Source organism: Rhinatrema bivittatum, chromosome 3, assembly GCF_901001135.1.
Source record: "Rhinatrema bivittatum chromosome 3, aRhiBiv1.1, whole genome shotgun sequence".
NCBI lineage: Eukaryota > Metazoa > Chordata > Amphibia > Gymnophiona > Rhinatrematidae > Rhinatrema > Rhinatrema bivittatum.
The window spans coordinates 87,510,773-87,534,249 of record NC_042617.1 but is presented as its reverse complement, the minus strand read 5'-3'; the positions used below and the strand labels follow the sequence as shown (position 1 = coordinate 87,534,249).

General features: G+C 43.6%; 1 protein-coding gene across 2 annotated transcripts in view; it reads left to right on the top strand.

Moving 5' to 3' along the window:
* PSME4 (proteasome activator subunit 4) overlaps window positions 1-23,477 on the top strand; it is a 389,258-nt gene that overhangs the window by 136,801 nt on the left and 228,980 nt on the right. For both annotated transcript variants that reach the window (XM_029593434.1, XM_029593433.1), the window contains 3 exons: window positions 22,216-22,305; window positions 22,574-22,638; window positions 22,747-22,897. In XM_029593434.1, coding sequence (XP_029449294.1) covers window positions 22,216-22,305; window positions 22,574-22,638; window positions 22,747-22,897 — 306 coding nt within the window. The remainder of the gene's footprint in view (window positions 1-22,215; window positions 22,306-22,573; window positions 22,639-22,746; window positions 22,898-23,477) is intronic.

Genomic DNA, 23,477 nt, shown 5'->3' with positions numbered 1-23,477 from the left:
AAGCAGCTTTAAAAACCAACAGTTTCAAATCATGAAGCTTTTGCTAAACGTAGACAGAACTTCTGCAAGAGACAATGGCAGAGTTATGTGAATCCACAGAGCTGCATTTATTGATCCTAACTACAAGTAAGCAATTTCATTTTTTCTAACTTTAGGCAGTCTCAACGGATTCACACAGAGGGATATTGCCAGAGTGCAGTATATATGAACATCTGCAAATTAGAAAGGGTGGGAGACAGGCGAGAAAAGAGTTGTGTACTCAGTGAATAGAAGACACTGAAAATGCAACCAGCTAAACTAAAATTAAGAACAAGTGAATCTGATATAATACAGGTAGGGGTTTTGAATCAGGTCAAGTATTAAACCAAAGAGTCTAACCATGTGTGTATTCAAAACCAGGCAAGGAATGACTCCATGAAGCACAGGGGACAAGATCTGTAGAAGTATATTCATCATTTTTTGTTTGTCTGATATGTGTTAGAATTTTTATTGTTTTAATGATATTTATTGTGTATGTGGTCTTGTAACCTATCCTGAACATTTTGGAGGGCATGGAATATAAATAATTTTAAATAAATAAATATGTATAGGAAATACAAGTAGATCCCTAGAGGAAAGGAAATGCAGAAACATGGAGTAGGCTAAGAATATATGAAGTGCACAAACCAGAGTTGCTGTTTTCATTTAAAAAAAATTTTGAACTAAAATTTAGGTGGGGCATCTGACTTCCTGTGATGCTATGGTAAGGGCTGCAAGCTATGGCCTTTGTTGTGGAATTACCAGGGCACTATGGAATTGTGAGAAACTAGAGAATACAGCTAAGTGAAAATAAAGGGAGCCTCCCTTCTGATCCTCTTCTCTGATATGCTCTAGTGCCATATGGCAGGAGGAGGAGAGCAATGGTTCTTTGGACTACACACTTCTCTTTTGCAAGTCAGAGGTGCAGTTTAGAGTCACATGGCATTTTGGTGACCCTAATGGTTCAAACTGGAAGTCTTAACCCTAACAGCAAAGGAGGAGGATGCACCTGAGGAGCCACCACACTCCTCCTATCACTGTCAGCTTGGTGAGGGTGGGAAGAATTGTCTAGGGAAGCAAGGATTGTTTGGAGAGGAGATGAGAAGGAAGATCAGCTGGGGGGGGGGGGGTGGAGGGGAGTGGGGGTGAAGTTCTGAGAGGAAGAGGGATTGGAACAGATGTGCATGTGTGGGGGTGTGTGAGAGAATGGCTCAGCAGCTGGAAAGGGTATATATGTGTGGAAGTGTGTGTGTGTGTGTGGGGGGGGGGGGGGGGTCTGTTCTACAGTGTTTGTTTGCTGTGTAGGGAGGGTGAGTGAGAAAAGGAATCCTCCAAATCCTGGATCTCCCATCCTCTTCCTCATTCCTGATCTTTCTCCCATCATCTCTGATCTCCGTTCCTTTTCCTGCTCTCCCAGCCCTTATACCCCTCTTTCCTTTCTAGTACCATGCATGCAGATCCTTTTTTTTTCCACCCAAAAATCCTCACAAAAAAGCAGAATAAAATATCAAGCAGAGGTCGGAAAACAACTTTATTTTTATAAAGTAAAATTAAATGTGTATTATATAATACACAGATCTATGCACATTTATGCAAATGTTCCACAGAATTACTACAAAATTTCAGAAACTTTATCACAGAATTTTCTAATTCTTGATACAGAATCTACCCTGACCTGCCACAGGAAACTGGGGGAGGAAGGTTTAGGGAACCTGTCCTTTTGATCAAAAGGTTAAGGCATTTCTTCATACAGGATAACTGCGAGCCCCAGCAACCCATACCATATTCTGAAATTAGGGTAAGAGTTAAGATTAAACACTTTTGTAGTCTGAAGGTTTTTATTCTAATGTAAAAGACTACTAGAAATGTTACATGAAAAGAGTTAAAAGGAAGCACCTATAGCTCAGTGCCCAAAGCCTTAAAGAAATGGCTTTCAAACACTTTGGAATATTAAGATTTAGCTGCAAGCGCCTTCTAGGGCGAAAGACCTTGAAAAGAGACTGAATCAAGGGATTCTGGATAGAGGCAAAATGTTTTGCATTTCTGAAGCAAGTTGTTTTGCTCTTAAGGAATTTTAAGGCAGATATTCCTCAGATGTAATTCTGCTGCAGTCTGATTTGAAAGACCTATGAGCATGGCAAAATGGAGTAATGGAGAGGGCATAAGATGAAGGGGTTTTTAAGAATGGTCCTTCAGATAACCTTGCCTTTATGAGCAAATTGGATGGGCTTTGAGTCACAGGACCATTCAGTGTCCTAATGTCTGCACATTTGAACATCAGATTTCTGTGTGTAAAGAACTTTGGAGCTGGGAGTGAGCTGAGGTCTGAAGTGTGCTTTGCAGTTCAGATCAGGATCTATCAGAGCATCCTTTCATAGAGCCCAGTAAGAAAATATTTACCAATCAATGGGCCCATATAACAAAGCATTTTCCTGTAGACACAAAATGGGAGAACATTTAGTGCATAGTCCCTAGTGACAGACATTTCCCATCTAGATTGTAGGCAGGCTGTTGAGTATATTTTACAGACCTTGATCTGGAGTCCCTCGATTCAGTGCATAGAATCCTTAACAATCAAAGTGAATGCTCTGTAACAACATAAAAAAATCTCAGCATAAAAATGAACAGAGATCCCAAAGAATGGTATGTGCCAGCTGGAGAGGCTTAATGATAATCAAGAGTCTATGTGAAAAATACTTTTAGTAGTATAGCAGAATTGAACCTTTTGTCAGGCCAGAAATGCTGTCTTCCTTGGAGCAAAAGCACTAAGATTTTCCTCTTGATATGGAATGCAGAGATGTAGATATCAGAATATGCAAGCAGCATCCCTTGTTAGGTATTACAGTATGTAAAATCAGTTTTTGTAGAGGCACAGGGCAATAAGGTCCAATGTGGACAGTCCATAACTGTTAAGGGATCACTCTAAATATAGGATTTCTGCAATAGGAGCCACCATAGCAAAACTGTACTGATGTTGAAGCAAAACACATTGTTATATAAGAGATTCCACATGCCTTGAGGCAGTGCATGACAGACATGCTCTTGGGAGCCATGCCTTTGTGACTGCACCCATCATATTGCTATTGTATCAACAATGTTCTTTGAACCACTGCTTTGTGGCATTAGACCATATCTCTATAGTCATGCTCTTGAGACTACGTGAACATGGGTTTTGTTCCCCTCTGCTGTGTCCTAAAGCAGTGATTCTCACTAGGTGGAACACACCTAGTCAGTCTGCTTTTCAGAATATCCATAGCAAATAAGCATGAGAGGATTTTGCATGCACAACCTCCATTGTCTGGAAATCTTTCATGCATATACATAATATCCCAAATATCCGAGTGGCTGGGTGTGTCCTGAGGACTGGGTTGAGAATAAAATTTCTGCTGTGCCTTTTAGGCATATATTGCAGTACTGGATCATAGAGCTGCATTGTCCCGGGCCATATTATGGAGGGTCCCTAGTGTTAAGAGAATGGTAATAAAGCACTGAAGAAATTGTGCTTCCTAGAAAACATTGAAATAACTTGCACAGAGTGGCAGTTACAGACCAAAACAATGATAAGATTGGGAGTAACCTGCATGGAGTGACAGTTGCAACTCTATAAGACATGCATTGGGAATGGGTATCTTGATTCCATGTGAAAATTTGTATGTGCATTTACCCAAAGTGGCTCACTTGCTACAGGGCAGACTATATGGGCCATTTTGTGTTTTATTTGCCATCATTTATTATGTTGTTATGACTTCTTCAGAGGCTATATTGTGGGGTCAGTGAAATTCATAACCTTTCTTCCTTTCGAGTTAGGTAATATAATCTAAGCCTCTGGCAAATGTCTCTCAGAAATCACATTCCCTCCAGATTGCATCAGTGATTCCCACATTATTTGAAACATATCCTAGAAGCTATACTTGAAGTCTTGAGAAATGTCAGAGGCCTCGTGAACCTCAGAAGAGATAGTGGTAAATGCAAAAGCAATGAATTATTTGGAAGTGGGAATATCAGTACCATTTGCCTATGCACCTTAGAAGAAAGTTCTTTTTGGAGATCAGAGCTTTTAAATTGTCAAAGTTGTGAACATCAGAGAGAGGACTGTCGATGCTTCCATACACTCAAGATTGCAACCTTTTCTGATTTGATACAGGAACCAGTTTCTGTGATTGCCATTATAGCATGAACTCACTAAAAAGAGCATGGTCTTAGCTATTTTAAAAAAAAAGTTATAGAGAATTGCATCACTTCCCACCCACTGCTTTCCTTTGGGAAAGTGCTTTCTGTACCATAGCTCAGGAAGTCAAACTTAAGACACAATTGGGCCTTTTATGTAGTAGGCCCAGTAGTGTGGGATATCTTGATAGTGAGATCAGAGAGTGGACAGATTATTTGGTCTTTTGGAAAAAGTTAAGGCATTACTTTTTATTCAGGCTTTTTTTGGGGGGGGCTAATGATTGATTCCTCTTGTTGTTCATGGAAAAGCAGGATGAAATTCAGCCACACAAGTGGGTGATGTCATCTTATGGTGCTGGTGTAGTCCGGATCTCTCTCTTGGAGCTCAGAAAGGCAAAATTTTCCTAAGCATGCATAGGAGTTCCCACAGAGTGGCACTGCACGAATCTCATTGGTCATATATTTTCCGCTGATGTGAAAGGACATTAGACTGTTGTCCCTTGCTTTTTTCTGTTTTCTGTTTTCTTTTTTCTTTTCTCTGTATTTTTCTGAGCCGCCCAGCAAAAAAACAAACAGGAGGAATTAAGTCAGGCAAGTAGCCCTTCAAATTGTATGCCACAATTGCATCTGTAACCCCCACAAGCTCTGTCTAAGATGTCCGGGACCCTCCCATGATACACTCACTATAAGACCTGTGGTAGGATGTCTCTGCAGGCCATCAGGTACTACTAATATAAGTTAACCTACAAGACATCTCTTCGGGAAAGAAGGAAGACCTCCTCTTCAGGCAAACCAGTACCTAAAAAGAAAAAGGTCAGAATTGCCAAAGTGCTACAATAGTTTTCTCATCTTCAACCTTTACCCATCAATTTTACGGAAAGGTCTCCAATGGGCCACATATCTTTCCACCAAGGTTGTAAGACAACACATAAGCACACAGTTAAAAAGGGAAAATCAGCTTAGTCTGCAGTCTACAAAATACATCATAGCGCCAGGAGAATTGGGTCCTTCAACAGAGTTACACAGTACTGAAACACATGGCATCCAATCATTTGGCATTGAGAAGGTCTGCACTGGATTCAGTCCCTGTTCTGGTACCAGAATCTGATGCTTAATCTGTAGCACTTTGTTCAAATACAACAAATGCATTTGTGCAAAAATAATGCGGTAAGACAACTTCAAGCCATGAGAAGACTTCTCAGCAAATGAATTCTCCATCACCTATTTTACCCAAAAGCCACCAGAGAAAAAAGGAAAATCGCAGTCTTCTCAGTTTATGTCCCCAATCTATGTTTTGGACTCATTCTGATTCCTGAGATCATTCTTCATATAATTATTTTTCTGATCTGCCAGTCTCACCAGGACCACCCTGAGGATCTCTCATATCCAGCTTTTATTCAAAAGGTGGCTGAGTCCATCCCATTAAGTTTGCAAGGGAATCCCGAACCTTCAGATGAGTTCCCAAAGGTTCTAAATATATGCAGATAATTCACCTGCTGCAAAACAGAATATCTGCACATCAGTTTGAGATGGCATGGTAATTATATAACATAAAGATTAAGGATGACTCAATTTCATTACCAACTGATCTTCAAATTAAATTACAGCCCCGTCTTTCAGAGGCAGATAAATGTTTCAAACATCTAATTAAGTCTATTTATGACCAACATGTCTTCAAGAGCTTCAGCTGTTGCTATACCAGCAAAAAGATTGGCTTGGCTTAATGCTTCAAGTCTAAGAGAAGATTCCACAGCAAGCTAGCTGAAACCCCTTGCTCTGGAGACAATTTGTTTAGAGGAAATAGTCACCATTATCCAGGAACCGTGTACAAAACTGTACACATGAACTTTGGCTACAACAGAAAGTATCAGTATCATCTGTACAAGAAACAGTACTACTATGCTCGTAGACATTTTACTACATAGCCATACCAAAGGCAGTGTTTTCAAAACGTACAACAGTAGCAACCACAAAACGATCACACACTAAGAAAAGGCCATAGATCAAGCCTACCCAGAAATCAGCTCAAAAACAAACACCAAGGTTTTGACTACCAATGCCTTCTGGTGGGTTTGGGGAAAGAAGAGAGTTAACCTTTTTTCACCATCAGTGGTCCCTCATTACAACAGACCATTGGGTTCTCAGCATTATTCTCAAAAGGAACAAGTTAAATTTCGAAAACTTTCACCAATGTTCCCCCACTCTCCACTTCTGATTTTCTAGAAATAGTTATATATCCTCAGCAAGAGAGAATCTACCTGCCATTGTCACAAGCAATAGAATCAGTCCCAATGACAGAACGACAAAGGATTTTATTCAAAATACTTTCTGATCCCCAAAAAATCAGGTGGCCGTTGCCCAATTCTAGACTTGAGAGAGCTCAGTACCTCAGAAGAGAAAAATTCAAAATGAGTTTGCTATCAACCTTCCTGCCTTTTTTCAAAGTCAGTGATTGGTTGACAGCCTTAGATCTCAAGGATGCATATACAGATATTCCCATCCACGCAGACCACAGAAAATATCTCAGGTTCACACTATAGGGCAAACACTATCAATTCAAAGTTCTTCCATTTGGCCTCTCAGCAGCTCTGAGAGTCTTCATGAAATGTAGCAGTCCATGTAAGGAAAAATAATGCATTAATCTGTTCATACTTAAATGGTTGGCTAATACTGGATAGCTTCTTAGCAGAAGCTGAGACAACTGCTTTCATGATTCGTACCCTTCTCTCTTTGGGATTTTTACTCAATTATGAAAAATCACACTTACTATTGTCTCAACAACAAGAATTCACAGGAGCAATATTAGACACTAAAAAGGGGAAGGCCTTTCTCACTGACCAAAGAATGAGAAAAATATAGCAACTGATTCATTCAGTGTACAGCCAGACAAGTTGGTCAGAAAATTTATAAATCAGTTAAATTACATGGTGGCCACAGTCCATGTAACTTCTTTTGCTTTAACTGCACATAAGAGCACCTAAATGGCACCAAAATTACAATGGAATCACCATTCCCATCTTCTCTCATACAGGATACCTTTCACTCATCTTGTCTTACATTCTCTCGAATGGGGGAATCAGTCCCCTCCCCCCCCCCCCCCCCCACCCAGTCTACTTTTGGATCATCCTACTCAGATTCAGAAGACTTTGGATGCTTCCACTCAGGTATGGGGGTGCACATCTAGACAAAATCTGTTTTCAGGGCTCATGGACCAAACAGAAACAAGCTTCACATATCTTCAAAGCAGTGATAGCTTTTGATCCATTTATAAAGGGAAGGATTATTCAGATCCAGACCACTAATGTTGAAGCCATGTATTACATAAACAAGGATCTTTGTCTATATCAAGAGATAGATCTGAGCAATAGATGGGAAACAAGCACCTCTGTCATGTATCTTCCAGGACATCTAAATACTGCATTAAGTCTCTACCTGCAACCTCATGAATGGTGTGTCTATTAGGACACCTTTTTAAAACATTTTCAAGCAATGGGGAGCCTGCAAATGGGTCTGTTTGTAGCTCTTTTCAATCAAAAACTTCCATGCTATTGTTCCAGGAGACCAGACACCAATGTCATGGCATCAGATGCATTTGCAGTCTCTTGGTTCCAAGGCCTAGTATATGCATTTCCCCTAATTATACTAATTGCCAAAACAATATTCAAGTTGTATCAGGACAAAATAATCAAATAGCTCCTTTCTGGTCATGCCAAGCTTGGTTTCCTTCGCTTTAAAGACTGGCAATGGCTCACCCAATTCCCCTCACAATCTTTTCATTCCTTCTTATCCAATATGGCGGGTATCTTCTTCATCCCAATCTTCACTCTCCAGCTATGACAACATGGATGTTAAACACTGAATCTTACAGTATACTTCTTTCCTTGGAGATGAAAGCAGTCCTACCAGCAGCAAGAAAATCCTGCAATTTCAGAAGGAAGAGATACTCTCTCTAGTGTAAATCCCAGGACCAAAATCCTTTTTACTACAAAACTTCCACATTATTACAATACCTTCTACATTTTTCTAATGCAGAACTGAAGTAGTTAGGTTATGGTACATCTAAGCATTATTGTGACATATCGCCATCCTTTTGAAGATCTTCTAGTGTCCTACTATCCAATAAGATTCATAAAAGAACTCTTGCATCTACACTCTCCTATAAAGGATCCTCTAACTCAATGGGACCTAAACCAAGTCTTGTCAAGATAGATGAAGCCTTCATTTGAACCTTTGGCATCTAATCACACAAAATTTCTATCTTGGAAGGTTCTTCTTCATTTAGCAATTACTTCAGCTTGCAGAGTAAGTGAGCTCTGGCATTAGTAGTAGACACTCTTATACACTCAGATATTCAAAAACATAGTTGTACTGAGAACTTGCCTGAAACTTTTGCTGAAGGTTGTTTTTCAATTTAATTTGAATCAGTCTATAGTCCTCCTTACTTTATTCCCAGAACCTTTTGGGTCAATTAATATACTCCAGCCTACTTTAATCCCAAAACCTCATGCCAGTAAAGCAGAACAATCACGTCATACCTTGGACTCTAGAAGGGTTTTACTTGTTTTCTTGGAAAGGACAAATCCTCACAGGAAACCTCTGTTATTCATCTCTCATGATCCTAACAAACAAGGTCATCCAGTAGAAAAGCAGATGCTTTCTTTTTGACTGTTAGATTGAATATCTTTTTTTATTTATTTTAAAAGGGATATAGGCATAGACCTCGCTAATAATCAAAGCTCATCAGGTTTGAATAACTGCAATATCAGTAGCTTTTCTGTGTTCCACTTCCATCCAGGACATCTGCAATGCAACAACCTGGACCTTTGTTCGCACCTTTGTCTAACATTATTGCCTGGAACAGGAGACTTGTGCAGATAGTACCTTTGAAGCAATGCTTAAAATCTCTTCAAATAATAATTTAACTCTCCTACCTTCTGCTTTATTTCTGGGTTGCATGTTTTCAAGAAGAACAAAGTTTCGTGCAACTCTCAGCTTGGGAATTTCAACTTGCGTGGCTGAATTTCATCTTGCTTGGCTACTGAGAAAGTGAAGTTGCTTACCTGTAACAGATATTTTCTGTAGGCAGCAGGGCGAATCAGCCACACGATCCCACCCTCCTCCCCATAGAGTTGAAAATCAGCTAGTGAAAAGACTGAGGTGACTTACGCAGTACCAATGCATGGTAACTCCTGCACATGCTCTGAAAGGTTTCATCTTTTTTAGCACGGAAAGAGCAGATTCGTGCACTGTCAGATGATGCCTTAAATTTAGTTAAAATTGATACTTGGGAGTTTTTTAAAATATATTTTTTCCTAGCGTGTAGCAGATGGACTCAGGAACAATGGGTATAGTGTGCTCCTGATAGCAGTTGGAGACGGAGTCAGATTTCAATCTGACGTCAACACTACATATACCTGTGCAGGAAGCTCTGCTCTAGTATTTCTCCATCTCCTTAGCAGTTCGGGACTATACACACGCTTGCACAGCGTTAGAAAATCCAAACAAGAAAAGCTGTATAATTCATACCATAAATAATTTTATTAAAGAAATTAGCTTGAAAAGGCATCCACACTAAGCTGCATAACAATAGCTGACTGAACTTTATTTTCCTTTTCCTATTGTCTTTACAAATCAGCTTACATTTATATTCAAAGGCTACTGATCTTTTTCTATATGGCTGGTTTTTCCTATAGCCTGTCTGCATAGAGGTAAATAACTTTTGATGTGAAGAGATCCTTTGGAACACCTAAGTGTTACTTTGTTCCTGAAAGGAGCCAAGATCTTTCCCATAAATGGGTTAAACTTCTGTAGAGGAAAGAGCAATCTACTGATAAGTACAACAAGAAACTAAGAGGTAAAAATTGTCAGGACTGCACACAATATAATTGAACATAAAAGCAGAACTCAAATATTAGACATTTTTTTAACCAAAGACTTTAAGGCAAGATCATATATAGTAGCCTGCAATCACTAAAGAATTGTCATGTTGGCCAATAATTTAATCTCAATGTCTATATGAAAAAGTCCACATACTTTAAAAAAAAAAAAAAAAAAAAAAGGGGTACACAGTCACCATAAATTCATGTGCAAAAAATTCTTAGTCAGAGTGGTTGCATGAAAAGTCCATGTTTTAGCCAAGGAAACAGCTGTCTTATTACAATCTAAAACAGTGGTTTTCAACAGGTGTGTCGGGACACACTGGTATGTCACCTGGTCCTGGGAGAGGTGTGTGTCAGGGCCAGCAGGAGACTGTTGTGTCCTTATCAGCCTGGGTGGGAGTTGGTTGTCATCTGACATTGGGCCTGACAGGAGGCTACTCTTACTTCCTTCTCCTCTTTCTGGCCCAGTGGGAGGCTGTTTCCTCTTTCACCCAGATCAGAGCGAGACATTGCCGACACCTGCTGTTCTGGGCCTTATGGGATGCAAACTTTATCTTCCTCTTCTGAGTCTGGGAGCAATGCTGCTGATAATCTCTTCACGCTGTGGAGGGTGGGGGAAAGGAAGTTGGGGATTCTGAGCAGATAGAGGTGGAAAGGAGAGGGAATGTAGGGGCTGCTGAGCAGGAAGGGGTGGGAAACAAAGGTCGGGATAGCTGGACAGGGAAGAGGATGGGATGAAGGAGGTAGGAAGAGTCAAGCAGGGGAGAGAAGGGAGCACAGGGAAGAGGGTATAGGGGGTCAGGAAAGCTGGGTAAGGATGTGAGTGTGAGATGAATAAAAGGGAGTAATTGGGAGAAGTAAAAGATGATGGAGGGGGAGTAATAGGGAGCAAGAGGCATATGTCAGTTTTGAGAATATTCATTTCTTCTCTCTTAGTACTTTGCTTAGTGTAGGAGGAAATGTATTTCTGTTTCTAGTTCTTCATTTTTGCAAGGCATGCAGAGTGGCTTTTTGAGGTTTCCATTCCAGTTTTTGTCTCCACATTTATAATTTGTGGTCTTTTATTCTGTATTTGGTGAAGGTCAGATCTGTATGTGTGAGTGAGGTGAGGTATTTACTAGTATGTAGGGAGTCTTGTTTGTTGCGTTTTCTCATTCTCAATAGGACATGCACTAATGGTGCACTGTTGCCTTTTCAAAGGTAGGGATATTGCTGCCTGAGTTCTTGGAGTTAGTATTGCTATGGTATGGCAGGTTTGCTACACATGTGCTGAGTGATATTTTTTTTTCCAGGTTTTCTATATTTACAATGCTCCTGGTAGTAAGGGAGTTTGTGTTTCTGTTACTGAGATAGCACCAGAATCAGAATATCTTTATTTATATGCAGGTCTATCCAGTACCGAGCGATAGGAAGAGCTGCGTTAGTGCCTGCGGCACCCGCGGTTGCCACACGCACAGTGCAGCACACCTACCGCTCGATCCTGAACACTAATTTTATGTAAATGTAAACCGCGTCTAAGAAGGGCCCGTGAAGCCTTAGGCCCGCGCAACCCATTTTACTGGATAGAGCGCCTATACAGTATCCTGGGTGCGCGGGCCTAATGCTTCACGCCACGCTGGTATCTGTCATTTCAAATGTCATTTGAAATGACAGATACCAGGAAGTCGGGACTGCCAATCCCCCCTCCCCTCCTCCCGAAGCAGGGCGCGAAAAGCAGCCTTGCTCCGGGAGGAGGGGAGACTGACAGCGGCGAAGCGAAAAAAACCAAAAGCAAAAAGTAAGTCGCTTCGCCGCTTCACGGCGAAGCATCACCGATCGGACTTCTCCTGCCTAAACTTACTTTTTTTGCAGCTGTCCGGCCATCTGAAGAAGGTATCGTGGCTCCCCTCTGCCTCCCGGGGAAGATGGATGCCAGCACGGGGGAAAGCGGCCCCTGTACATTCAATTGGCTGCTCAAGACGTGACGTCACATGCCGTGACGTCACGTCTTGAGCAGCCAATTGAATGCACAGGGGCCGCTTTCCCCCGTGCTGGCATCCATCTTCCCCGGGGAGGGGAAGATACCTTCTTCAGATGGACCGGACGGCTGCAAAAAAAGTAAGTTTAGGCAGGAGAAGTCCGATCGGGGATGCTTCGCCGTGAAGCGGCGAAGCGACTTACTTTTTGGTTTTGCTTTTGGTTTTTTTTGCTTTTTTTTTTTTTTTTTGCTTCGCCACTGTCAGTCTCCCCCTCCTCCCGGAGCAAGGCTGCTTTTCGCGCCCTGCTCCGGGAGGAGGGGAGAAGTGACAGCGGCGAAGCGACTTACTTTTTGGTTTTGGTTTTGGTTTTTGTCGCTTTTTTTTTTTTTTTTGCTTCGCCACTGTCAGTCTCCCCTCCTCCCGGAGCAAGGCTGCTTTTCGCGCCCTGCTCCGGGAGGAGGGGAGAAGTGACAGCGGCGAAGCGACTTACTTTTTGCTTTTGGTTTTTTCGCTTTTTTTTGCTTCGGGAGGAGGGAGAGGACTGGGGCTGCCCCGGAGACCGGCACCCATGATCGCGGCCGGGGCAGGTGAGCAGGGGCTGGGGGAAAGCTTGAAACGTACCCTTACCCCTGCCTCTACCGCAGGGGTCAGGGTAGGCGGTAAGTTAGCAGGTTAAACGCGTGACAAAACGGCAGGGAAAGATAGCGATAGTCGGGGCGCGGGTTACGGGATGCTAGGGAATAGCTAATTCGCTCATTTGCATGCAATATCCATGCCGCGTGCGGAAGGGGTTGGCCGGGGATTTTAGGACGCGGTAGGAGTAGGTTAAAGTGGGTTCGGGATCGCAGGAAGGGATAACGCGGCCGGAAAGTGAGTAAAACGCGGCTTAGGAGCAGGGTAAACGCGGCCGCACTTTACAGGATAGACCTGATGGTGAGTTGTATGGGGAAATCTCTGCATCCATTGGGGCCGATGTAATAATTTTCGTGGAAAGCGGATGCTGACTTTTCAGCGCCCGTTTCATAATGCACGCATGGTGCCCGAAAGAGGGGTGCCATGCAATATGCAAATTAATGGGTCGCGCTAGCAAGCAGGTGCTAGGGTTGCTTGCGCGACTTTAGCACCTCCTTGCTAACGCGTCCCCGCGGCAGCTGCTGGTTATGAAGACCTGCTGGTAAACTCTGCATCGGTTTGTTTGTTTTTTTTACTTAAGTACAGAAAAGCAGTTTTTTCTGCTTTTCTGTACTTCTTTTACATGCGCTCAGCTATTAATGCCTACTCCAGGCAGGCATTAATATCTGAGCGATAAATGTGCGTCTGAGATGCACGTTTATTTTTTCGAATGCAGAGTGAATGAGTAATTACCTCATTCACATGCATTTGCATGTGATGAGCGCTATCTCATTCACTCCGCGTTAGACCAGGGTTAAATGGGCGTTAATCCCCCTATTGAATTAGGGGGTGGATTAGCGCCTATTTAACCCACGTCCGACAGCGGGGTAAACAGTGCACTCGTGTGAGCGCACTGTATTGCTTGGGGCTGGGGAGTGGGCGCAAGTTCCTGTGGATGCAGAGTATATGTTTACATTTAGCCCATGATGGTCAAGTATCTGTGTGTCATGCATGTAAGCTTTATCTTTCAGGTGTGTCCCAGTCAAAAAAAAAAAAGGTTGAGACCACTGGTCTAAACACCAACTCCAAAACATTAACATCTTCCAACTTTAAAATATCTGCAACTCAACATGGTCTGTATATTCCATAAAGTGAGGTGCTTCTTATACACCTGTTCTGGAGTAATTGACCTTAAAAAATTAGGGAATAACTAATGTCAAGTAAAAAAAATTGACTAGTCTACAACAAACGTTGATTATTCCTATACGTCTCCTCTGTATATAAAAATCACTTAAAATCTTTATCTTTTAATTTTTATTTATCTCAAAAAACGTTAAAATAATTTTTGTAAGAGGGGAGACCTCCGTTCTGGTAAGACATCTGATTAACCAGAATCTTAATGCCCAGTCGTTGCATAGATCTTACCACCTCTTTTATTTTTTCTTTAAAATGCCTTCATTCCCGATTCATGTTCATTTCTCTTCTTTATATCACATTTAATTTAATCCTACCACTCTCCATATACCCTTTATTTCTTTTTTTGATTGATTCTTATGTAAATCACAATAGAGTGGTACACATCTTAATCCAATGAAGTAACATGAGATTATAACACTTGATTTAAAACAACCGGAGACTCTAGTATCTTGCCAGCGACCGTAGTTCAGCTGTGATGCCCAACATATAATTTACTTTGAAGTGGAGACATTCGCGTCTTCATTGCATACTAAACATTAATCTTGAACCCGACATATAAATCAGATATACACTTATCTTTTCATTTGCACCTTAATGGTGTTTCTATGTTTCTCACAGGACAAGCAGGTTGGTAGTCCTCATATATGGGTGACATCATCAGGATGGAGCCCAATCACGGAAAACTTCTGTCAAAGTTTCCAGAAATTTGACTGGCCCCTACTGGGCATGCCCAGCATGGCACTAACCCTGCAGCCAGCAGGGGTCCTCCATCAGTCTTCTTTTTTCCACGCAGCAGTAGCCTCATAGTAAAGGAGCTCTGCAGAGATTCCTGTCAGGAATTTTCCTCACGGAATTACTAAAAGTTTAATTGCCCCACAGGGGTCCCTCCTCTAACTTTTCTCAGTCCGCTGTACTCCGGTAAGTTTTTACCTGTTTTTCCGTTGATAACCGTCGAGTTTGGCCCTTGTGGCCTACTGGCCGTCGACCGTACCGCGGCTCGATTTTTTTGTCTGTGCCCAGACTATACCTGCAACATGTCTATCACAGACCCATGTCTGTGTAATGTGCCTAGGACGCGAGCACGCTGTCTTGACCTGCACCAAATGTGCCCTAATGACACCGAAGGGTCGCAAGACCAGAATGGAGAAGATGGAACTTCTCTTCCGTGCTCAAACCCCGACTCCGTTCATAGCTTAGACATCGTCAGAACCGGCACCGTCCACTTCACACCAGCATCGACCACCAACCGGTGACTGACCGCCATCAACGACTTCTCGGCCATCGTCACCCTCCACTCTCCCTCAGGATCGAGGGGATCGTAGGGAGAAACATCGCCATCAACACCGTAAGACTCGGACCATCGAGGGAGCGAAATCATCGACCTCGCCATCGTCCGAGCCGCTGTCGAAGAGACCCCGTCCAGGAAAGGCACTGACCATTCCTGCAACAGAGTCCCTGAGGCAACCCTCACCCGATCGGGGATCGGGAGCTGCGACTCCGCCTTTAATGGTGGTCCCTCTGGCTATGCCTCTGCTTCCTCCTTCTGTTCCGGAGCCGGGGCTGCTTGCTCCAGGTTTCCGAGAAGAACTGGACTGGATGGTTCAGGAGGCCGACAAGGCGATGCAAAGTCTTCAGGTTCCTCCGGCACCGGCACCATCTGTGGAACCGATCATCGACCCGATTCCAGCAGCGCTGGCACCACTGCTATCCAGGATGGAAGCACTTATGACCGCCTTTCCTCCAATGGTTCCCGGGTCTCCGATGGCTCCGATGCCCTCCCCACTGACTGCATCATCGGGAGGAGAAACACCGTTTCGCATCCCTCCATCGGGAGTTCTGCCTCAGCCATCGATGCTGATACGTTCGGCGCCACCGACTCATCCATCGATGCCTTTGATGCCTGCACCGGTGCCTTCGATAATTCCTCCGATTCCTTCGGAGCCTAGACCGGGGGCCTTCAGGTATTCAACCACTCTGTCCCCCTCTAGTTCCTAGAGGAGCAGGTGCTGATCCTTATGACACCTGGGGTGATGACACTTCAACAGACACCAATGATTTACCTTCACCACCTTCACCCACTGAGAGTAGGAAGCGTTCTCCTCCAGAGGACCTCTCCTTTGTAAACTTTGTGAAGGAAATGTCTGAATTGGTTCCCTTCCAATTGCAGACTGAACAGGATGATAGGCACTGGATGATGGAATTGCTCCAATTCCTGGATGCCCCCAAGGTAATCACCTCTATTCCCATCCATCAAGTCCTTCTCGACCTTCTCAAGAAGAACTGGGAACATCCTGGATCAATTGCTCCAGTACATAGGAAAGTTGACACTACCTGTTTGGTACAGTCAGCCCCAGGTTTTCAAAAATCTCAACTTGTTCACCACTTGGTCGTTGTAGAGTCTGCACAAAAAAGGGAGAAGAGGTCAAAACCTCACTCATCTGTTCCTTCTGGAAAGGAACAGAAGTTCCTAGATAACATTGGTCGCCGAGTATTCCAAGGGGCCATGCTCATCTCCCGAATTGCCGCCTATCAGCTTTATATGACCCAATATAACAGGGTCATTTTTAAGCAGATACAGGACTTCTCAGACTCCCTGCCTCAGAAATTTCAAGAACAATTACAAACCCTAGTCAACAAGGGTTTTGAGGCAGGCAAGCATGAGATTAGAACATCTTATGACATTTTTGACATTTCTACCAGAGTGTCTGCAGCTGCCATTTCGGCGAGGCGGTGGGCCTGGCTCAGGTCTTCTGACCTTCGCCCAGAAGTACAAGACCGGTTATTCGACCTGCCTTGTGTCGGAGATAATCTGTTTGGTGAGCAGATTCAACGGACGGTAGCAGAATTAAGGCCATCAAGAGACCCTAAGACAGCTCTCTTTGATGCCTTCTGAATTCTCCTCAAAACAGCCTTTCAGAAAGGACTCTAAGAAGTCCTTCTTCCGCCCAAAGAAGTCTTACCCGCCACCATCCAGATCCCATGCCACGAGACCTTATCAAAAACTGCAGTCTCGTCAAGTCCGTAAACAAAAACCACAAGCAGCTCCTCAACCAGGACCTGCTTCAGGTTTTTGACTTCCACTTAGAGAGCAGCAGCCGGATTCCTCTGTCGCACATGCCAGTGGGAGGTCAATTGTGCCACTTCCACAACATGTGGCATTCAATCACATCCGACCAATGGGTATTGGCAATCATTGCTCAGGGATACCATCTGAATTTTCTCGCCCTGCCACCGGACTCCCCACCTCTACAGACATGGGGAACGTCCGAACACTCCATTCTTCTGGTTCAAGATGTTTCCCTCCTTCTCCAGTCAAAAGCAATAGAACCCGTTCCATACTCTCAGCAAGGCCTAGGATTCTATTCCTGGTACTTCCTAATCCCCAAAAAATCGGGAGGTGTCCATCCTATCCTAGACCTACGGGCCCTCAACAAGTACCTACAACGAAAATAGTTCAAGATGGTCACCTTAGGATCGCTTCTACCTCTTCTACAAAGAGGAGATTGGCTCTGCTCTCTGGACCTCCAGGACGCATACACCCACATTGCGATAACTCCAGCTCATCGCAAGTACCTGAGGTTTCTAGTAGGCCCCAAGCACTATCAATATCGAGTGCTCCCATTTGGCCTAGCGTCTATACCACGAGTCTTTACCAAATGCCTCGTAGTTGTTACAGCCTTCCTCAGAACCCAAGGTGTTCACGTCTACCCCTACCTGGACAATTGGTTAATCAGGGCTCCCACTCAGCAAGCTGCTCTGTCGTCCCTCAATCTAACCTTATACACTCTAATTTCGCTAGGATTTCTCGTCAACTACAACAAATCCTACTTAGTCCCATCTCAAACCTTATCACTCATTGGGGCAGACTTGGACACCTTACAGGCAAAGGCTTTCCTACCTCGACAGCGAGCACTGACTCTTACGTCCCTTGCTCACCAGCTGCAGTCTCAGCACTCCGTGAATGCATGCCAATTTCTCGTCCTCCTCGGACACATGGCATCCTCAGTCCATGTCACACCAATGGCCCGCTTGGCCATGAGACTCATGCACTGGACTTTGAGGTCTCAATGGACTCAAGCTATTCAGCCTCTGTCGGCCATTGTCCGCATCACCAACTCACTCCGTCAGTCTCTCACCTGGTGAAAAAATCAGACCAATCTCCTCCAGGGATTGCCCTTCCAGGTTCCAAATCTGCAAATCATTCTCACCACCGATGCTTCCAATCTCGGGTGGGGAGCCCATGTAGCTGATCTGCAGACAGAAGGCTCTTGGTTTCCAGAGGAAGCCAAACACCAAATAAATTTCCTGGAACTTCGAGCAATCAGATATGCTCTCGGGGCCTTTCAGGATCGCCTCTCAAATCAAGTCATCCTGATTCAGACGGACAACCAGGTGGCAATGTGGTACATCAACAAACAGAGGCACAGGCTCCTTCCTTCTGTGTCAGGAAGCTGCACAGATTTGGACGGAAGCTCTCTCCCATTCAATGTACCTCAGAGCCACCTGGTTGCCGGGAGTGGACAATGTCCTGGCAGACAAGCTGAGTCGCATCTTTCAACCGCACGAGTGGTCTCTCAACCCCTCGGCAGCGAACTCCATCTTCCAACAATGGGGATATCCTCGGATAGACCTCTTTGCGTCCCCACAAAACCGCAAAGTGGAGAACTACTGCTCTCTCATTTGCAGCAAACACTCTCAACCCAGAGACGCATTCTCCCTCTCTTGGGCAACCAGTCTGCTCTACGCATTCCTTCCACTTCCTCTTCTCTCGAAGACTCTCGTGAAGTTACGTCAGGACAAAGGAACCATGATCCTGATAGCACCTCACTGGCCATGCCAAGTGTGGTTTCCAATACTTCAGGATCTCTCCATCCGCAGGCACATTCCCTTGGGAAAGGACCCGCTTCTGATCACTCAAAACGACGGGTGCCTACGACATCCCAATCTTCAAGCCTTGTCCCTAACGGCATGGATGTTGAAAGGTTAATCCTTCAACCACTTAACCTTTCTGAGCCAGTTTCCCATGTCTTGATTGCTTCATGGAAGCCTTCCACGAGAAAAGCTTACTCTTACAAATGGAAAAGGTTCACGTCATGGTGCTCTTCTCAGTCCCATGACTCCTTTTCCTGTCCAATCCCGAAATTTCTGGACTATCTCTGGCATCTATCAGAGTCAGGCCTTAAGACTTCCTCCATTAGAATGCATGTCAGTGCGGTAGCCGCCTTCCATAAAGGTGTCTGGGATGGCTCTATATCAGTACACCCCCTTGTAACACGTTTTTTGCAGGGCTTGCTCCACATCAAGCCTCTGCTACGTCCTCCAGCCCCTTCTTGGGACCTTAATCTAGTTCTGGGTCGGCTCATGAAACCACCATTCGAGCCTCTTCACTCTTGTAAACTTAGATATCTCACTTGGAAAGTGATTTTCCTTTTGGCTATCACTTCAGCTCGCAGTGTTAGTGAATTGCAGGCCCTAGTTACCTAGCCACCTTACACTAAACTTCTGCAGGACCGGGCGGTACTCCGCACTCACCCAAAATTCTTACCCAAGGTAGTTTTGGATTCTCATCTTAATCAATCCATCATACTACCTACCTTTTTTCCCAGGTCCCATGCTAACCCAGGAGAACAGACTCTGCATACCCTTGACTGTAAACGGGCTCTAGCGTTTTACCTAGACCGTACAGCTGCCCACAGGGAAAACACTCAATTGTTTGTCTCTTTCCACCCTAACAAGTTAGGGAAGCCTGTGGGTAAGCAGACTCTCCTCCTTTTTGACGGACTGCATATCCTTTTGCTATCAGCAGCGGGCATTCCATTTCAAGACCGTGTTAAAGCACACTCTGTGAGGGCCATGGTGACTTCAGTAGCACACCTGCGATCGGTGCTGCTTCCTCACATTTGCAGGGCTGCCACCTGGAGTTCCCTCCACACTTTTGCAGCCCACTATTGCTTGGACAAAGCTGGAAGGCAAGATTCCATCTTTGGCCAGTCTGTCCTTCGTAACCTATTTACAACGTAACGTACCAACACCCTTCCGCCTGCCCGATAGGGTTCAGGATGCCCTCTATCAAATTCCACCCCAGTTGTTGTGCCTGTTGCACACCGTTGGGTACATTTGGTGCATGTTCGGACATCCTCAGCTCGGTACTCACCCATTTGTGAGGACAACCATCCTGCTTGTCCTGTGAGAAAGCAAATGTTGCTTACCTGTAACAGGTGTTCTCATAGGACAGCAGGATGTTAGTCCTCACGAAACCCGCCTGCCGCCCCGCGGTATTGGGTTTGTAACGTTTTGCTGTTTTATTTTTCGGCACTGCCTGTAGCTTTCAAATAAGACTGAAGGGGGACCCCTGCTGGCTGCAGGGTTAGTGCCATGCTGGGCATGCCCAGTAGGGGCCAGTCAAAGTTCTGGAAACTTTGACAGAAGTTTTCCGTGATTGGGCTCCATCCTGATGATGTCACCCATATGTGAGGACTAACATCCTGCTGTCCTGTGAGAACACCTGTTACAGGTAAGCAACATTTGCTTTCTGTACACCCTATACTTTTTCAAGACGCTGAATTTCCTTACCCGCCAATGTTGTCAACGTTTCGCAAACATAATTAGTTATGTCGGCAACCTTCCATCTCTGTTAGTCGATACAGAGGAGACGTATATCAATAATCATTGGTGGTTGTAGAGTGGAGTAATTGACACCTTATGTGAAAAGTGAAATCCTCCACCCTCCCACCCCCATCCCTGTTGCAGCACCTCCAGTACAGCACTCCCTTCTACAGCAGTGGCAGTGGTTCCAGGGCAGTATACCCATTTTTCCTTCCCCCTACTCCCTTACCCTATGCTCAGCGTAAGTATCCCCTCTGCTCTGCTTTCTTTTCCCCTGCCCACAGTATCAAGCATTCCCCCTCAGCCCCAGAATCTTCTTTTTCTCTCTCCTTTTCCTGGCCAGCAGCAAACCCTTCTCCCCTCCTCCTAGCAGGCTGATCTCTCACCTACCTCCACAGAGAGAATCCTCCCTCCTCCTGTATGGCGTTCTGAATGTCCTGCCAGCAGACATGATGTAGGAGGGTGTGGTAATGCCCCTTGAGCATGGTGCCCTGTTTATCCACAGATATCGCACACCCCAAAAACTGGCCCTGGTTCAATGTATAGCCTAGAGGACAGATGGGACAAGATACAATAGAAACATTTAAATATCTGGAAGATTAATAATGCACAAGAAGTAAACCTATTTAAAGGGAAAGAATGTTCTAGAACCAAGGAGTCATGATATGAGGCTCTGAGGGAGTAGACTGAGGAGAATCGTCAGGAAATATTTTTCTTGGTAGAGGGGTAGAACACCCTTAGGTGGTATCAGCTAAAATTGTAACTGAGTTCAAAATAGTGTTATAAGCACATAGAACAGTTAATTCTGAAAGCAGAAGCATTGGAGAAACTGTACTGTGGAGCAGCGGTTCACACCCCAGTTCTCAGGGCTACTTGACCAGTTTGGTTTCGGGATTTCCACAAGATTGTACATGAGATGTATTTGCATGCTCTGCCTTCATTATGTGCAAATGTATCTCATGCATATCCATTTTGGATATCCTGAAAACATGACTGGCTAAGTAGTCCTTGAGCACAAAATTGAGAAAAATTGAATCATTCCACAAAGGTGAGTAAAATGTACCTGGAAAAGAGGACAGCAGACTAATTCCTAAAGCTTAGCCTCTAACAAGAGAGAACAACTTTATTCACATATCAGACTCCCTGTGATTTCTTTAAACCCAAATGCCAATGGCATGGGAAGCATTTAGAAAAAAAATGTAAATTAGTTTCCAGGTACTACTTTTCTCTTTTCTTGTATTGGGCATGGGACACTGAAATGCATCTACCCTAAACTATGAATTTATTAAGGAGTGTCTCATTAGTTTAATGGTGCTATTAAGTATTTGAGGTACCTTCCTTTGAACATAATTGTATGGAAAAGTAAGAGATAAAAGTGATTTGATTGAGTTTAGCGGTTATCCTGAATGCTTGGATGAATGCTGCCCTTAATTTGTTGCACTTTTAAAATCTGTAACAAATAGTATTTGGTAGACTTGGAGTAGCAGGATTGCAGTACAATATTTAATTAGTTTAAAAGTCAATAAAAACCATATTGGTGTCTTCTAAAATATATTTGTCACAGTTGTCTTTGTCTGGACACTGAGCTTCTAGATAAGTTGCTAGTTGGTGGAACTGACCTGCTGAGAGCACTTTCATATTGACTGTGACAAGTTTTGGGCTAAAGAGGCCCAGTGACTAAATAAGCTCTGACCCACTCAGTGTACATAATCATTGTTTTGCCATACAACCCATAGTATATAAATTGAGAACAAAAGGTATTTTTGTTTCCTAAACAGATCACATTCCAGTTTATTGCAACATTTTCCACTCTGGTGCCTTTAGTAGATTGTTCATCTGTGCTACAAGAGAGGAATGACCTCCCTGAGGTAAGATTGCTTTATGAATGACCTATAGTTAAGAGCGTATTTCCTTTTACATACTGGAACCTAATGCACATAACTACCCTGTACATTTGTGCAAGACCAACTCTGAAAAATACTTCAGTAGAAACAAACAAAACTGTTGTGATTTTTACTGGAATTAGATACAGGCCTTTTGTAATGCTTCATTGCATATTTTTGCTTTAAACTGCCTGTAGTATTTAAAAAATGAAATTATTGATCACAGCTCTCTGTTTACTGTGGGAAATCATAGGTAGAAAGAGAGCTGTGCTCGGCTACAGCTGAATTTGAAGATTTTGTACTACAGTTCGTTGACAGGTGAGTTTATGAATGCCAAATGGTACATATGATGCTTGAAATTATTGTCAAGTTTTTATTGATTGATTTATGTATGTTCTTTGTATTTAAATGTGATTGTCGGTGCAGGTGTTTTGCACTCATAGAAAGCAGCACGCTTGAACAAACAAGAGAAGAGACAGAAACAGAAAAGATGACCCACTTGGAGAGTTTAGTGGAGCTGGGCCTCTCCTCTACGTTTAGTACAATCCTCACACAATGTTCAAGAGAAATATTTAAGGTATTTGAAACTTCCCTCTGAAATGGTTTTGTAGCTTGTGCTTGAGTAGTGCCTTTCTCTGAATTCAGGCAAGCCTCAACCCCTCAACCCCCTCTGATCTCTAGCATTTTACTTTTCAGCTTATGGATTTCCTCCATGCAGTTAACTTTAGATCCTAAAGCTAACTAACTAGCCAACTTTTCAACTTGTTTGCCGTGTAGTCTTTAGTTGAAGGCATCTTTTCTGGTGGTTGGTTGGAATGTGCATGCTGTTCTCTTGCCTGTAAATATAGAATAGTCTCTTGCATGATTGGAGGGCTGTAGCTATTTGACCTCTAGTCCAGTCACAGAGGAGAAAAGAAAGGTGCAAAAATAGAACTAAGACCATGCTGAAGAAAAATAGAATATGAACCAAAACCATATTTGTGACTAGTTCCACTTTGCTAATATGCATGGAGAAACGAGCAGAAGGGCGCTGCTTGCTTGTTTTATTTATGTAAACATTTACAGTCTGCCTTTGTCAGCAGTGCTATACAAAGCAGATTACATTATTAAGACACTGCAGCAGGAATCGATATGGATCATATTCAATGGAATATTTA